The sequence below is a fragment of the Salmo trutta genome, chromosome 9 (genome assembly GCF_901001165.1).
Source record: "Salmo trutta chromosome 9, fSalTru1.1, whole genome shotgun sequence".
Taxonomy (NCBI): Eukaryota; Metazoa; Chordata; class Actinopteri; order Salmoniformes; family Salmonidae; genus Salmo; species Salmo trutta.
Window position 1 is genome coordinate 10,588,089 of NC_042965.1, and position 15,314 is coordinate 10,603,402.

The following is a 15,314-nucleotide window of genomic DNA, read 5'->3' on the forward strand; positions in this document are numbered from 1 at the left end:
GGCATGTGAGACACATACAGTATTGTAGGCAACAATATGTGGAGGAAATTATAGTAATAAAAATGCTTTCAAGTTTCACTGAGTCACTCAATGATGAGCAGCTTGCTGGTGATGGCCAATGCGCTCGTGCCAAAAGCCTCTCTCCCTATTTTGTCAAAACATAATTTGAAGTTGATCAAATATGTTGGTATTTTGTTTTCAGCAGGACCCATTTGCTTTTTAACCCGTTTTCCCTCGACTATATTTGAAATATTGCGAAAGGCCTGTTTTGTCTGCTTGCTGTTTTTACACTGACATATTTGCCACGCAGTCCCGACTATAGGCTATTCCTTGTTACTGGGCTACGATCCACAGCTAAGCTATTTAAAAAAAAATAAGCTATTGATCCTCTGTGGCTATATTATAGGCCTTCTCATGGTGTAGTAGGCTATTCTGAACGATTTCATGTATTTCTGAACAGACAGCGGTTATTCTATAACTTTGGCAAATGTATTTACATTTATCAGGGGTGCTGCAGTTCCTTAAGAACCCTTTGCGTGGCTATGATTCTATAAGGAAATAAATGATGACGTGCACCGCTGGAGAGATGAGAGTTGCAGACTCATGTCTATCAGGGTAGAGAGATCATAGAAAGTGCATCTCATTGTAGTTATGAGAGATACTTGCATGCTTCTCACACAGCCACGGCCAGGCAATGGTCTCAAACATCGGTTACAATGTTGTGCAAAACATAAACCGGGCCTGCCCAACCAGAATCAACTCTTAGAATATTAGACCTGGGCTGAAAATCTACTTTTTCCACAGTTTTTTTTGTGGGGGCAGGAGAATTAACGAAGAGGCAACTCGAATTAACTTTGATTGCTCTCATTTTTACATTGCAAATTATTTTTTATGCCAGGAGAGGTAAACAGTCCCAAACAGAGATGTCTACAAACAGCACTGGCTATTTGTGATGCACAATTGTTATCATGCGCTGTTTGCATCAGGGGCGTATACACACACACGCGGGCCTGGGTGAACACAGTCCCACCCAATCAGATTGATGTGGTTTAAGCATTGTTTTGGACTTAAACATTTTTTTAAATTTTGTATAAAAAATACAAGTGTGATTTTGAGAGTGAAAATTCTATAGGAAAACAGGACTTTTCACACAGAGTGCCTTTCCTTCACCGGACGGGCCGTTTGGAAAATTAGACTACAACACCTCCTCCAGGCACCCCTACACCACTGCATAGGGCTGGTGGACAGACAGCAGTCACACACAGCCTGATGTTAAAGGATAAGCAGTCCAGAAACTGGGACACAATCATAAGAACACAAAAACACAACCATTAAAGCATTTCCCAATCAAACTATTACTTCCCATTGCAAAAAACATTACACGTTTAGCACAAAGTAACCAGTGACCTAGTTTAAAGTGGAAATTACAGTGTTTTAACTACTTTGCAGATATGAAACAGATTTTTTTACTGATATTATAATTATCAAATTCCCAGTTTGCTACAAAACATATTTTATATAAAAAAAATGTTTTTAAATAGGTTCTATTTGACTCAACGTTCCACGACGTACACCAAGGCATTGTTGGCAGAATAGGTGGATGCAGTTCAATGCATGATTAATATAATTATCCAATGCATTTCTTGGTAGTCCAAAAAATATTGCTATCAGGTTGTAAATCTCAGATGGCCTGGTACATTGTTTGCTGCCTCCATTCTGGATGCACTGTTTCAGTTAATGCCTCAACATTCTGGACAAAAACAGACAAATATAAATAAGGCTGGGAATGTCAATACAATCAAACTAGCAAGGGCAATGATCACAAGTCAGTCATAACGTAGCTAATTCACTCTAGCTATTTACTCCGATTTCAGCGCACTCGTCTGAGTGTGCCAGAGAGCAGAACAACTGATGAATTTACGAACGCGCAACACCCGCTGAATATGACCAGTGTCAGTAAAGTAGGCAAAAAAAGTCAGTCAAGAAATCATTAGTTAACATGTAAACAGCCTATCCAGCTCTGCTACGGCGAGTAAAATGGTCAGAGTGAGGTGTTCTCTCATTTGTGTCGAGAAGTAGCTAGCCAACTTTAGTCAGTTAGCTTGCGTGCTTGGGACAAGCATGCATTGGCAGGGAAGCTGCAGAAGGATGAGGAGGCTACAATTCCCCATCTTTTATCAGTGCAATTTTGACAGCCAACTAGTTAAAAAATGTTGAGAGGGTTTATCTAATGTTCCTTCATTTTGAGCTCATCTTGCTCTGGCTAGCATTAGTTGTTGATCTTGTTGTTGTTGACGTGCATAACTGAGGGAGAGAGACTAGCTTTCTATTGTTTTTTGATCAATAGGACTGTAAAGTCCCCAAATGTAAGAGGACCCCTGTGGTGTTTATATATTTGCAGAAATCCATTCAGGTGTATTTTGTGGCTTTTGGCAAATGCGTTCTAATGATCTAAAGTCACACTGTTGTAACTGCCTGTAAACACACAGTCCAGTTCAAAGCGAATGATGGCAGGTCCGTGTGGCGAAGGCCTACTGTAGCTCTGATTGGCTATAGCGCACCGGTCTGTGTAGACTCCGGTCTTAGACGAGACAGATGTTTTTAATTCGGTTTTATTTACTGCAATGTCTATTAATTGTCCAAACGCACGGCCACTTTCCCACTCTATACTGCTATAGACTTTTCACAAATGCCTTAGAACGTTTGGGAGTTATGTATACTAAGAATTTATGAAAACGTGAAAATGACCATATCTAAGTGGTTGCTTGTCATTAAATGTTTAAAATGCCATATTCTTATTCTTGTCAATAAACAGATTTGAATACCATTTAATGATACTAAAATACTGTCAGTTCCACTTTAAATGCAACAATTTTCACAAACATTAGCTATTTTCAGAGAGATGGCTGACAACAGCAAGCGCGCAGCAATAAACACAGTTCCACTCACCAGATGATGATAATTTGAAACTGAACTTCTTGTTGAAAGTTATTCTTGAAAAGGGAGAAGCTAACGAATTAGCAACAACATCCTCTTTGATAACACCTGGTGCAGCTGCTGCAAATTACCCAACAACAGACGCTAGCTCGCGAGACCGTGGGAAAACTACTGCTCGCTATTGCGCAGTGACCTATTGACATTCAAGAAGGCAGAAGTTTCCATACGTTTTCGTAAAAAACGGTCCCATCCATTAAATCAAAATGTGATTGGTTGATTCCACTGTCACTCCAAAATGTTGCCCTAATACCGTCGAACGGCAGATGCCTTTATCTACAGTAGCTTCTGATGACCTAGCCAATGGCGGACTTAGGTAGATTTAGCTCTCCAGAGACCGGCAAATAATTTTTTTCTGTTCATTATTAGCCCTTTCCAACACAAATTGACGAGATTAAAATCAGAACATCATTGAAAATAATTAAAAAAAAGTATAAATCCTTAGCCTTCCTCTGTTGACATAAAAGGCCCATTGTTCCCCACTGTGTTTTGGTTAGTAATAATTTGTAGAGTGGCTCTATTATCCCTCCGCATGCATTTATTCACTATTCCGAATGTCTAAAGAATCCATGTTGTTCTGAAATATGAACACAGAAATACTGGTAATTCTGAACTGTTATGGTGGTGATTTGACAAAATTACAATCACGGTCTTGAACTGGACTCGCATTTTTCTGGTCTCGGTCTCTTTCTTGTCCCTCTCCCGGTCTTGACTCTGTCTCGATTTGCTCCCGTCTTGGTCCTGAAATCGGTCTCGAACACAACACTGCTTACTAATATCATAGGCAAAATTATTTTGGGGTTCAATACCGGAAGTGGAAACTCAAAGCACATGAACTAGATCGCTAACTAAATAAAATACCCACCTCTAGTAGCTATGTACTCATCCAACAGTACATTTAATGTCCTAAAAAAAGTAGCAGTTGTAGGTAGCTATGTCCGGCCATGTAGATAGGGCCAGCCGGCCAGGTAGGTAAGGTCAGGTCGGCCATGAGATCTATAGGCCTATGTCCTTCCCATGGCCGGAGAGGATTTCAAGTGTGCACCATTCCATATCTCAAATATCTTGGTTGTAAAATAGTTGCTATTGAGCTGAATATTGAGAGTTGATTAATACAAATACCTACAGAACACTGAGACCCTCTCTTTGACAGGGACAAGGGACTGATTGTATAAAATGCAAATGCAGGGCAATCAGAATGCTTTTTTTCCATGAGTGCATGGGGGGGTGGTTACTCATCACAGCAGCAGGCCCCAGCGAGGGCTCAGGTACAGGGCAGACACTTTCATTACAGGAATTATGAGGAAAAGCACTTTACTGTTTGACCAAATCATGGTTTTAGCCACCCAGAAAATAGGATGTTTTGAGTGAGGTGACAATGTAGAATGAGCTCTTCCTACGTTTATAAGCACCCGTTCCGTTTTTACGATCCATGATCTTGGCTGTCTAACTGATGACAGTCGGAGCAGGTCTCTTGCTGATGTCGCATTTGACTTTGAATGCGGGTTTGCGTGACGTCAACTCAGCCGTTGCCCACTGATCAGGCAAAGGCTCATTATAGATTAGTGGAACAGAACTGTGCAAAAATCAACCCCCAAAAATCTTAACAGGCCCATAGTCCACCAGCCATGTCACTGTTTAAAAAATAAATAAAATGTGTGTGTGGTGGGGGGGGAGGCTGGGGGCATCTGCCAGATGGCCAATCCTCCCCTGGGTATAGGCCTACCCACATCCCTCCTTAGAACTCAGGTTGATTTTTAAACAATTATAAATGGGGGACGTTATTGAAATGTCTAGAATAATTTTCACCACCTTTGTTATGGAAAGCCTAAATTAGTTAAATTACACTGAACAACAACAAATGCAACAATTTCAAAGATTTTACTGAGTTATATAAAAGGAAATCAGTCAACTGAAATAAATTCATTACACCCTCATTTATGGAGTTCACATGACTGGGAATACAGATATGCATCGGTCGGTCACAGATACCTTCAAAAAAAGAAAAGTAGGGGTATGGATCAGAAAACCAGTCAGTATCTGGTATGACCACCATTTGCCTCATGCTGTGCAACATCTCCTTCGCATAGAGTTGTTGATTGTGGCCTGTGACATGTTGTCCCATTCTTCAATGGCTGTGTGGAGTTGCTGGATATTGGCGGGAACTGGAACACACTGTAGTACATGTTGATAAGAGCATCCCAAACATGTTCAATGGGTGAAATGTCTGGTGAGTATGCAGGCCATGAAAGAACTGGGACATTCAGCTTCCAGGAATTGTGTACAGATCATTGCGACATGGGGCTGTGCATTATCATGCTGAAATATGAGGTGATGGAGGCGGATGAATGGCACGACAATGGGCCTCAGGATCTCGTCACGGTATCTCTGTGCGTTCAAATTGCCATTGATAAAATGCAATTGCGTTCGTATGACTGCCCATACCATAACCCCTCTGTTCACAACGTTGACATTAGCAAATTGCTCGCGCACATGACACTATACATGCAGTCTGCCATCTGCCCGGTACAGTTGAATCCGGGATTCACCTGTGAAGAACACACTTCTCCAGCGTGCCAGTGGCCTTCGAAGTTGAGCATTTGCCTAAAGTTGGTTACGATGCCGAACTGCAGTCAGGTCGAGACCAGATGAGCTTCCCTGAGATGGTTTCTGACAGTTTGTGCAGACATTCTTTGGTTGTGCAAACAAAGTTTCAACTGTCTGGGTGGCTGGTCTCAGACGATCCCGCAGGGGATGAAGCCGGATGTGGAGGTCCTGGGCTGGTGTGGTTACACGTGGTCTGCAGTTGTGAGGCTGGTTGGAAGTACTGCCAAATTCTCTAAAACGACGTTGGAGGCGGCTTATGGTAGAGAAATTAACATTACATTTTCTGGCAACAGCTCTGGTGGACATTCCTCCAGTCAGCATGCCAATTGCATGCTCCCTCAAAACTTGAGACATCTGTGGCATTGTGTAGCATGACAAAACTGCACATTTTAGAGTGACCTTTTATTGTCCCCAGCACAAGGTGCACCTGTGTAATGATCCTGCTGTTTAATCAGCTTCTTGATATGCCACATCTGTCAGGTGGATAGATTATCTCGGCAAAGGAGAAAATGATCACTAACAGGGATATAAATAAATTTCTGCAAAAAATGAGAGAAATAAGCTTTGTGCGTATTAAGAATTTCTGGGATCTTTTATTTCAGCTCATGAAACATGGGACCACGTTGCGTTTATATTTTGTTCAGTGTAGTTTGCTTAACAAATAACTTGCATGATCGATTCCAGCTGTGTGCAATACTAGGAGTTAATATACCACAAACACCAAGGAGCTTTTCCAATGGCTTATAAGTAAGGGCACCAAATGGTTTGGGTCAAAAAGATATTGAAAACCCCGTTGAAAATTGTACAATTTTTTTATTAAAGGCCTACTCCTTAATTTGAAAAACACCACAATGGTAACCACTTAGTTTCAGAAGGATATCACAAGTTCATGAGCTTAGTTCATATGACTAACCATATCATAACCTAAAATATAACATTGTTTTACTCCAGTGTTTGTAAAAAATACAAATAATTAGACCTAATGTATTGCTTCAAAATATGGTTGAAACTATTAAGAGATTGTTAGGATACTAATGATTAATAGTGCTTTATACATGTCCCAATAGGCCAAGTAAATTAGCTAACATCTTCAAATGAAATAAACCAGAAGACAATTGTATTAAGCAACTTCTATGTCATAATCCAGACAATTTCAAACAGGCACTGCTTCAGCCCTAAACCACAGATGTTCCAGTTGATAGAAAGACGCAGATCATCTCACGCAGAAAGGAAATATGATTGATACACTTGTCTTAATCTCCAGGGGTATTCCATGCGAGTTTGGCCCAAAGTTTATTATGTTTAGGATCTTCCTGAAATTAAATTAATAGAAAAAGGTATATTTTTTATTCAATTTAACTAGGCAAGTCAGTTAAGAGCAAATTCTTATTTACAATGACGGCCTACCCCGGCCAAGCCCTAACCCGGACGATGCTGGGCCAATTGTGCACTGCCTTATGGGACTCCCAATCACGGCCGGGTTTGATACAGCCTGGAATCGAACCAGGGTCTGTAATGATGCCTCTAGCACTGAGATTCAGAGCCTTAGACCGCTGCTCCACTCAGGAGCCCTATATGTTTGGCATACTTTTGATATCTGCATCCAAATAATTAAGACATTTTTCGAAAGTAGCAGAGCGCTCACTCTGGAAATTTGAGGCAGCATCTACAGACTAATCATTGTAGTATCTTAAAGCAATCTATGCATGAGGACAGACTATGCTTTCAAGGTAAGGAAACACATTTTGTTTTGTTATTTGGGTAAACTACTCCTTTAAGTCAGGAGGAGCACTAAGGTCATTGGACTTTAGATCATGTGTTTGAATAAGCAGAACAAAAAACTGGCATGTGGTCATTACCAAAGGCACTAAATAAAACCCACTGAGATCAATGAATTATGTTAAAAGTGTGGTAACAAGTTAGTGCGACTCACCATAAAGACTATGGTCCACTTGTAGCTCTAAAAAGGGAGAAATCTGAGAGAAGATGTTCCACTATAGCCTACAGAGGAAAGCATTGAGCTGAAATAATGCATATTACTCAAAATACATTGTCAGAATAAATAGAAATAATGACTATTTTCTCAAAATGTATCTTTTCACACGTGTACATACGTGTGTATTTCTATATCTGGAAAAGTTTAAACAGCTGCTGGGGCACTATTATGACTTCAATCCAGTAGTGCTTGTGAATATTCCTTCACAAACAAAACAAGATAAAGCTTCCTTAAACCCATCAAAGCATGACAAAAATTGCTGTCTCATAGATTTACTACAAAACAGTTAATTGAAAGTGGGGTTTGTCCATTTAACATCCCAACACAAGTAGGCTATTGTATTTTAGAGTGAATCAATCTACAGTGATGAGTCTTCTTAGCAAAAGTATGTATAATCAGAGGATAAGTATATTAATACAATTAAATGGATAGGAGGTACATTTAGGGTCATCCTGGTTTAGCAGTCTTTAGTCTTTGAAACTAACATGTGCCACATTAGGGACAAGGGCCTTGCCGCTTCCTGCCTTCTCAGGACCTGAGTCACTGGCAAAGTCATCATCCTCACTGTCCAAGTCACCAAAGTCATCATCAAGCTCATTGAAGTCCTCCTTCCTCCGAGTACGTCCGGTCATCTTTTGATTGGTGTATTCCTCCTCTTCCTCTCCCTGCTTCTGTGTTTTAACCCTTTGGGAGGAATTTGAATTAAAAACCAAAAAAAATGACAGATGGAACCCTTTGATTTTTACAGCCTGAAACTACTAGTGCCCAACAGCCCACTTTTGGAATGTCGATCTAGGTTTTCTGTAGGTTCTTCAGAGACTTAAGCCGATTGAAATAGAAGTAGGGAAGACTCTGGATAGTTGTAACACTTTTTACCTTTTGGAAAGTTACTCCAAGCTTTTTAATAGCTACAGAGTTCAAAAGGGAATACAAACAACTTACATTTGTCTGCTACAAATGTATTTTAAAGCAATCAGAGAATGCATGATTTTGTCTCAAACACATGGAAAGTAATGTTACAACTGACCCCGGGGTCAATTAACAGTATTTGGGGTGTAATATAAAGATCATTTTTTAAATCCATTACACTCATACCTGTATACAGGTTGAAAATGGCAGATTTGGACACTGATAAGTACAGTTTTAGGCATACAGACAAGAACATTTCAAAACATACAAAACAAAGACAATTCAACAGAAACAATCACAGACATCATATTGATCCTCCATAACATTTTTAAAATGGGCAAGGGACACCAGAGTGTCTAACTTAAGTTGGATCTGCAGTTTGTTCCATAAATAAGGTGCAAAGGAACTAAAAGCAGTCCTACCCAACTCTGTGGAGACCGCAGGAGTCTCTAATGTAATCCACATCTGTGATCTGGTTTTAAAATTAGTATATCTAGTGGAAATGAATGATGATATATATGGAGGTAGTTTTAAAAGAAGTGCTTTATAAATAAACAAGAGAGCACGTTGCTCTCGCCTCACAGATAGAGAGGCCCAACCCACATGTTGATATAGGATACAGTGATGAGTTTTGTAATTATCACCCATGATAAACCTAAGTGCACAATGGTAAATAGCATCCAGTGGTTTTAATGTGTTTGCCGATGCATGCATATAGATAATTTCACTATAATCTTAAAACGGACATAAAAGTAGCCTGCACAATTTGTTTTCCATTTACGGAGGACAGACAAGCCCTGTTTCGGTAAAGGAACCCTATCTTGAATTTTTTCCCCAATTCAGTAACATGTTTTTTAAAAGAAAGCCTATCATCTAACCATACCCCTAAGTAACATGCTATACATGAAGTCAGAGCTCTGGCTCTGCACTTCACAGCTCTGTATGGGTTTTGACCGACGGCCATTCTGAACTTGAGCACCTCGTGCGACAAGACGCTCACTGTGCACCCTTTGGAGAGGTGTGTGGTAGAGCTGGGACGATAAACCGGAAATTATCGATACCGACCACTTATCACAGGCATTTTTCAGATATCGTTCAATGCGATAAGTAGCCTAAACTAGAGAAATTTGAAATTAAATAAGTTTGCTAATATGGGTGATTGTTAATGGGATAATTGATGGCTACAACCATCAAACTACTACTAGTAGTAGAAGTAGTAGTTTAAAGGATAAAATCAACACAATAACCCATAATGACAAAGCAAAAACAGGTTTTGAAATGGCAAATGTGCATTTATTTTTAACCCCGGAAATATCACATTTACATAAGTATTCAGACCCTTTACTCAGTACTTTGTTGAAGCATTTTTGGCAACGATTACAGCCTCGAGTCTACTTGGGTATGACGCTACAAGCTTGGCACACCTGTATTTGGGGAGTTTCTCCCATTCTTCTCTGCAGATCCTCTCAAGCACTGTCAGGTTGGATGGGCAGCGTCGCTGCACAGATATTTTAAGGTTTCTCTAGAGATGTTCGATCAGGTTCAAGTCCTGGCTATGGCTGGGCCACTCAAGGACATTCAGAGACTTGTCCAGAAGCCACTGCGGTGTTGTCATGGCTGTGTGCTTAGGGTCGATGCCCTGTTGGAAGGTGAACGTTCGCACAGTCTCAGGTCCTGAGCGCTCTGGAGCAGGTTTTCATCAAGGATCTCTTTACTTTGCTCTGTTCATCTTTCCCTCGATCCTGACTAGTCTCTCTGCTGCTGAAAAACATCCCCACAGCATGATGCTGCCAGGTTTCCTCCAGACATGATGCTTGTCATTCAGACAAAAGATTTCAATCTTGGTTTCATCAGACCAGAAAATCTTGTTTCTCATGGTCAGAGTCCTTTAGGTGCCTTTGGCAAACTCAAAGCGGGCTGTCATGTGCCTTTTACTGAAGAGTGGCTTCTGTCTGGGCACTCTACCATAAAGTCCTGATTGTTAGTGCTGCAGAGATGGTTGTCGTCGTGGAAGGTTCTCGATCTCCACAGAGGAACACTGGAGCTCTGTCAGTGTGACTATCAGGTTCTTGGTCACCTCCCTGACCAAGGCCTTTCCCCCCCTGATTGCTCAGTTTGCCTTTCCAAATCATGTCCAATCAATTGAATTTACCACAGGTGGACTCCAAGTTGTAGAAACATCAATGATGATCAATGGAAACAGAATGCACCTGAGCTCAATTTAGTCTCATAGCAAAATGTCTGAATACTTATGTAAATAAGGTATTTCTGTTTTCTATACGTTTTATAAATTTGCTGTCATTATGGGGTATTGTGTGTAAATTGATGATGAATTTTTTATTTAAATACATTTTAGAATAAGGCTGTAACGTAACAAAATGTGTAAAAAGGGAAGGGGTCTGAATACTTTCCAAATGCACTGTAAATCAATGTTTTATGGGTAAATAATCACAATAAGACACAGGGTGACGTTGCCCAACCCCAGTCTACGATGAACAAGGTAAATTTGGATGATTTGTTTCACTTTGGCTGCGGATATGACTTTTCTGTACCATTCATCACGAGCACTAAAGGTCCCGAAGCTTCTGCACATGTGCGGATCACGTTCTGAGCATGCGTTTCTTTACCTCTACTTTATGCAACAACAAAAAATGCGTGGTCTCCCTCACTTCACATTTCTCACTGTCAATCGTGAATGACAATTCACTCAAGTTTTACCGGTGAAACGTCTATACAGCAGCTGCATACAAACCATTTGATCTGTCAGTTTCACTGGGTTGTGCATTTAGATTTTCTTGAGTTAATTATACAGTGTTATTTTGAAGTAGTGTTGTTTTCTCTCTTTCTTTCTCTCGGAGGACCTGAGCCCTAGGACCATGCCTCAGGACTACCTGGCAAGATGACTCCTTGCTGTCCCCAGTCCACCTGGCCGTGCTGCTGCTCCAGTTTCAACTGTTCTGCCTGCGGCTATGGAACCCTGACCGGTTCACCGGACGTGCTTGTTGCACCCTCGACAACTACTATGATTATTATTATTTGACCATGCTGGTCATTTATGAACATTTTAACCATGTTCTGTTATAATATCCACCCGGCACAGCCAGAAGAGGACTGGCCACCCCTCATAGCCTGGTTCCTCTCTAGGTATCTTCCTAGGTTTTTGCCTTTCTAGGGAGTTTTTCCTAGGGAGTTTTTCCTAGCCACCGTGCTTCTTTCACATGCATTGCTTGCTGTTTGGGGTTTTAGGCTGGGTTTCTGTACAGCACTTTGAGATTTCAGCTGATATACGAAGGGCTATATAAATACATTTGATTTGATTTTGAATTATGTACAGTGAGCGAATTTTTCCTAGTAGCGCACCGTTGAGGTTTGGCCACATGAGACAAAAATGCAACCATTTGCACAATAATCCTTAAATTCCCAAAACTAGGTGGTGTTTTTGTCTTACAGTAGCATACCATTATTATATTCAGTTCTGCTATGTAGAATACTATCATTATGTGATCATGCACATTGATTCAGCTTTGATCTAACTTTATTAAATGAGCACCATACGCCAGAGTAACCTGTTTTATACGAGTAGCTAAAAGCAGAGACTGTGCGTAAAGTAGCGAATCCAGCAAATGCGCTGAAGCGTCGGGACATTAAGTGCTCGGGAAGGACCAGAAAAGTTGGATCCGCAGCCACTCAATATTTGTATCCCTCCAGTAGATAGCAGTCTTTGAAACGCTGTGATTATCTTATAGGAATGTTTTCTGGACTTTGATTGATAATTCTGAACACCCCCCCGAAACAGACAACACAGTTCCCAAGCAACACCTCTGCCAGCTTAGCCCATTGTGTGTGGGCTTTAGACACACACACACACACACACACACACACACACACACACACACACACACACACACACAATAGCGTAGGAAGTAGGAACACTCACGGAATTACGATGTCCTCTTTCTTCCCACACTTGGCACAAAGCTCCAGCTTCAGGGCACAGGTTTTACAAATGACGTGATATGCATCCTTCACCGTCTTCTGAGAACATTTCACACTAAAACACACGAACACACTGAATACCCAACAAGCTTCCCTCGGTCTTCCACATTTAAAACAAGTATAGAGAAAAACATGTCCCCCACGAATGATGTAGCGCTCCTACTTGTGTCAATTATTCCAACGTATGTTGCGTGGATTAATGATAGATGGATATATATATATATATATATATCCATCTCCATTGGATGTGGAAAAGCCATTTAATTTGTAAGTACCGAAATTACATACACTGTAAAACTTCAATTAAATTGCCAAGTCTTAACCGGGCAACGGTAAACCCTGGTTCTAAATCAATTGTTTACAAGGTTTCATGTTTGTTACATTAAATAATTCAGTAATGACTCGAAAAAAATGTCAATCTCAGTTTTGAATCGCCAGTAAAAAAAAAAAAAAACCTCTTGCCTGCTAACAGCTGAGAACTGCTAGCTAATTGGCAAGCACAAAAGCAGTCAGACCCGTAGAAATCGAGAAGGGTGCAATTGCGGCCAGCATTGCAGGAACCCCTCTTTATACTTCTATTTGTCAATTCTTAAGTTAGGACAGACAGGAGGCGGGGACGCTCCAGTACAGTAGGTGGTAATAATGCACAATAACGTTGGATGGCAGCCGCCAATAAATCCAAAAGAAGAACCGTACACCGGTAGGCGGTGTCCTGCGCCCCCGACTATCGGCATTGCTTTTCCGCAGTTCTGTTAACGACGGCAAGGGCTGTTTGTTAGCTTAGCCAGCTAGTCTTAAGGAGGACTCTGGTACACAGATGGTGGGGCCGACACCATACACTAGCAAGCTACCTAGCATACGGTGTCGCTAACTATCAAGATAGCTAATACACGGTGTCGCCTTAGCTGTGCTAGCGAGAGGCGGGGACAACCGGTAGCAGGCTTGGGCGGTCAACCATATACCGGGGTATTTGGAAATAGCCACGGGATGGTTTTTCAATACTGTCAATAACATTGAAACCATTTCTTTGAATTTTTTATAGACATTAATATTTGTAGTTACTTTTTAAGTAAATATCTGCAGTCAACTTGTGCAAGATGTTAGGAGATAAAGATCGCGTTTTTCATTTCAACTGTCAATTGTTTTATTTATGAAGTGTGTAGTAACTTGACAAGGAATGCCCACACGCATTTCAATTTTACTTTCCTTTACTTTCAACCCAATCACTAAAAGGTGTACAGCCAGGTACAAAAATAGCAGAACTATATAGCCCACTCAACCGGTGGTAGAATCACCTTGCACAGATCTGACTCTTGGTGATGACATCAAAGGGGAAAGGTCACGGTCAATGCCAATAATAACCATGTAATTATTTATAGTGTCCACACTATAACAAAGTTTACCGGTAGTCCCCGGTCACGTGGTGTTTGTTTCTAAGCACACAACTACGAGACATGTGCAGCCATGTGATCTAGTTACAGTATGGAATTCACAACTAAATGCTTGTCAGTTAGATATCTTATAAGTCAACTGTCTAAATTGTGCTAAATGCAAAACCAAGTTTCGCTTGGTAATAGCAGAGAATCCAATCCTGGATTAAGAGCCTTGCTGTCTAATATTTGTTTTGTGCGTGCAACACACTGATTTGCATTTTTTTTGTTACATGTACAACTTTGAGCTGGGATGTATGTCTGGTGTACTGGTGTGTTTCTTCTCAAAAAACCAAAAGGAAGATCCAAAATATAACATTATCACAAACGGGTTAAAGTAAGTACTGATGGGAAGGCAAGTATACATCCACAATAACATAAGATGTTTGAGAAAACTTTGTACTTTTTTCCCCATACAGGTTAAGGTTGGAATAAGGCTCCGGTTTAATAGGTTTAAGGAAAATAGGATTTTGAATTGAAAGAAAGGTGTCCACGAGGACAAAAGAACATACCGTGTGTACTCACCATGTTCGAGGTTGGGTAAGGGATTTGTATTTGTTGTATTTGACTTTCCACTCAATAACTTCCTTACAGCGTTGACATAACCCGTCGTGGACCTTCGAGTTTGCTATCTGCAATAATAACATCCGATATACACACAGAGAAAAGTAAAACAGTAGAGCTACAATTAGCACAGCAGTATCCATACAAATGGTGAACATACTGTAGCTGACTTGCCAGAGTGGCTCAAAATGTACGTTAGCCAGCCAGTCATAAGACCCTACCTTTACTTGAACACTTGCTCCATATTTGTCGTTCTTGTAAGCAGTCGTGTTTTGGTGCTTTTGTCCTCGGGAGCGCGATGCGTTGCCCTTTTGAGAACTCATTTTGATCTAAACATAGGTTTCTAACGTTAGCTTGATATCAGCTACCACAACACATGGACCAGCGACTCGTCAGCGACACACAAAAAAAGTCCTTCCGGGTCACGGAATTTTGAAGTTTCGAAATAAAAGCCTTTCAGAGAAGTGTCACTAACCACGTTTCATCCTGTTTTTATTTGAGTAAAGGCATACCATATTCAAAAAATCACGACAGCTGTGATGGAAACAGGAAGTCCGAAGCTGTTTTTCATGGTTCGGTCCAGGCCCCTTAGTTCCAGTGAAGGGAAATCTTAATGTTACAGCATACAATTCAAAAGTCCAGACGATTCTGTGCTTCCAACTTGTGGCAACAGTTTAGGGAAGACCATTTCCTGTTTCAGCATGACAATGCCCCCGTGCACAAAGCGAGGTCCATACTGAAATGGTTTGTCGAGATCGGTGTGGAAGAACTTGACTGGCCTGCACAGAGTCCTGATCTCAAACCCATCTAACACCTTT

At 40.8% G+C, this 15,314-nt stretch overlaps 1 protein-coding gene across 2 annotated transcripts; it reads right to left on the reverse strand.

The window, feature by feature from the left end:
• Positions 1–6,394: 6,394 nt before the first annotated feature.
• c9h9orf85 (chromosome 9 C9orf85 homolog) lies at positions 6,395–15,202 on the reverse strand. Of its 2 annotated transcripts, XM_029762354.1 has the most exons (4): positions 14,718–15,191; positions 14,458–14,564; positions 12,444–12,557; positions 6,395–8,281 (listed from the first exon to the last, which is right to left on the reverse strand). In XM_029762354.1, exons 1-4 carry the CDS (start codon positions 14,817–14,819, stop codon positions 8,065–8,067), a joined length of 540 nt encoding a protein of 179 aa, XP_029618214.1. In that variant the 5' UTR covers positions 14,820–15,191; the 3' UTR covers positions 6,395–8,064. The 2 variants fall into 2 exon arrangements, with proteins under 2 accessions (XP_029618214.1, XP_029618215.1); XM_029762355.1 differs by lacking the exon at positions 6,395–8,281 and having other exon boundaries at positions 12,443–12,557; positions 14,445–14,564; positions 14,718–15,202.
• Positions 15,203–15,314: the final 112 nt, after the last annotated feature.